General features: G+C 62.2%; 1 protein-coding gene across 1 annotated transcript in view; it reads right to left on the reverse strand.

Annotated features, from left to right (window-relative positions):
* Positions 1-5: 5 nt before the first annotated feature.
* Positions 6-1,357, reverse strand: part of LOC130587787 (bifunctional methylenetetrahydrofolate dehydrogenase/cyclohydrolase, mitochondrial) — a gene marked incomplete at its 3' end in the record, with an annotated part of 6,131 nt that continues 4,779 nt past the window's right edge. The window contains exons 3-4 of the mRNA XM_057388755.1: positions 1,202-1,324; positions 6-133 (exon numbers count right to left, since the gene is read on the reverse strand). Of these exons, the coding sequence (XP_057244738.1) occupies positions 6-133; positions 1,202-1,324 (251 nt within the window). The remainder of the gene's footprint in view (positions 134-1,201; positions 1,325-1,357) is intronic.

The following is a 1,357-nucleotide window of genomic DNA, read 5'->3' on the forward strand; positions in this document are numbered from 1 at the left end:
CAGACACCCCAGGGCGTGGCAGGCAGCATGGAGTACTGGTCCAGGCACATGCGGCCCACGTTGATGACRTGGAAGCCGTCCACGTCCTTGTCGGGGCTGACGGCGTTGCACACCTTGCGCTCGTCGATGTGCTCTGCCACGGGCACAGAGCACTCAGGGGGCAGCCCAAAACACCCCCGGGCTGCCAGGGGGCTCTGCAGCTCCGACCCACACTGGGCTGGGACCCTGAGACCCGGGCTGGAGCCCTGACCCCAGACTGGAGCCACAACTCCAAACTGGAGCCCTGAGCCCAAACTGGAGCCAAGACCCTGAGCCATGACCCCAAACTGAAGCCACAACCCTGAGCCACGACCCCAAACTGGAGCCACAACCCCGAGCCACGACCCCAGACTAGAGCCCTGACCCCAAACTGGAGGCACGACCCCAAACTGGAGCTATGACCACAAACCGGAGCACCGATCCTGAGCCCTGACCCCAAACTGGAGCCATGACCCCAGACTGGAGCCACAACCCCAAACTGGAGCCACGACCCTGAGCCCTGACCCCAAACTGGAGCCACAAACCTGAGCCATGACCCCAAACTGGAGCCACAACCCCAGACTAGAGCCATGACCACAAACCGGAGCACCGATCCTGAGCCCTGACCCCAAACTGGAGCCATGACCCTGAGCCATGACCCCAAACTGGAGCCACGACCCCAAACTGGAGCCATGAGCCCTGACCCCAAACTGGAGCACTGATCCTGAGCCCTGACCCCAAACTGGAGGCACGACCCCAAACTGGAGCCATGACCCCAAACTGGAGCACCGATCCTGAGCCCTGACCCCAAACTGGAGCCACGACCCTGAGCCATGACCCCAAACTGGAGCCACGACCCCAAACTGGAGCCCTGAGCCCTGAACCCAAACTGGAGCCACAACGCCAAACTGGAGCCCTGACCCCAAACTGGAGCCACGACTCCAAACTGGAGCACCGATCCTGAGCCATGACCCCAAACTGGAGCCACAAGCCTGAGCCCTGACCCCAAACTGGAGCCATGACCCTGAGCCCTGACCCCAAACTGGAGCCATGACCCTGAGCCACGACCCCAAACTGGAGCCCTGAACCCAAACCGGAACACAGCACCCCCTGCCCGCCCCACCCTACATGTGGCAGCCCCGAAAGCTTTATGGGAACACAGAGGGGGAACTGAGCTGCTCACCAGGCAGGGGCAGCTGGACCAGGAGCCCATCCACGGCTGCGTCGTTGTTGAGTTTGCCGATCAAATCCAGCAGCTCGTCCTCGGTGATGGTGGCMGGCCTGAGGATGGTCTCGCTGCTGATCCCTGGAATGGCCAAATCCACTGAGTCAGTGAATC

Source organism: Malurus melanocephalus, unplaced genomic scaffold, assembly GCF_030028575.1.
Source record: "Malurus melanocephalus ecotype Western Australia unplaced genomic scaffold, MMel_1.1 scaffold_2447, whole genome shotgun sequence".
Taxonomy (NCBI): Eukaryota; Metazoa; Chordata; class Aves; order Passeriformes; family Maluridae; genus Malurus; species Malurus melanocephalus.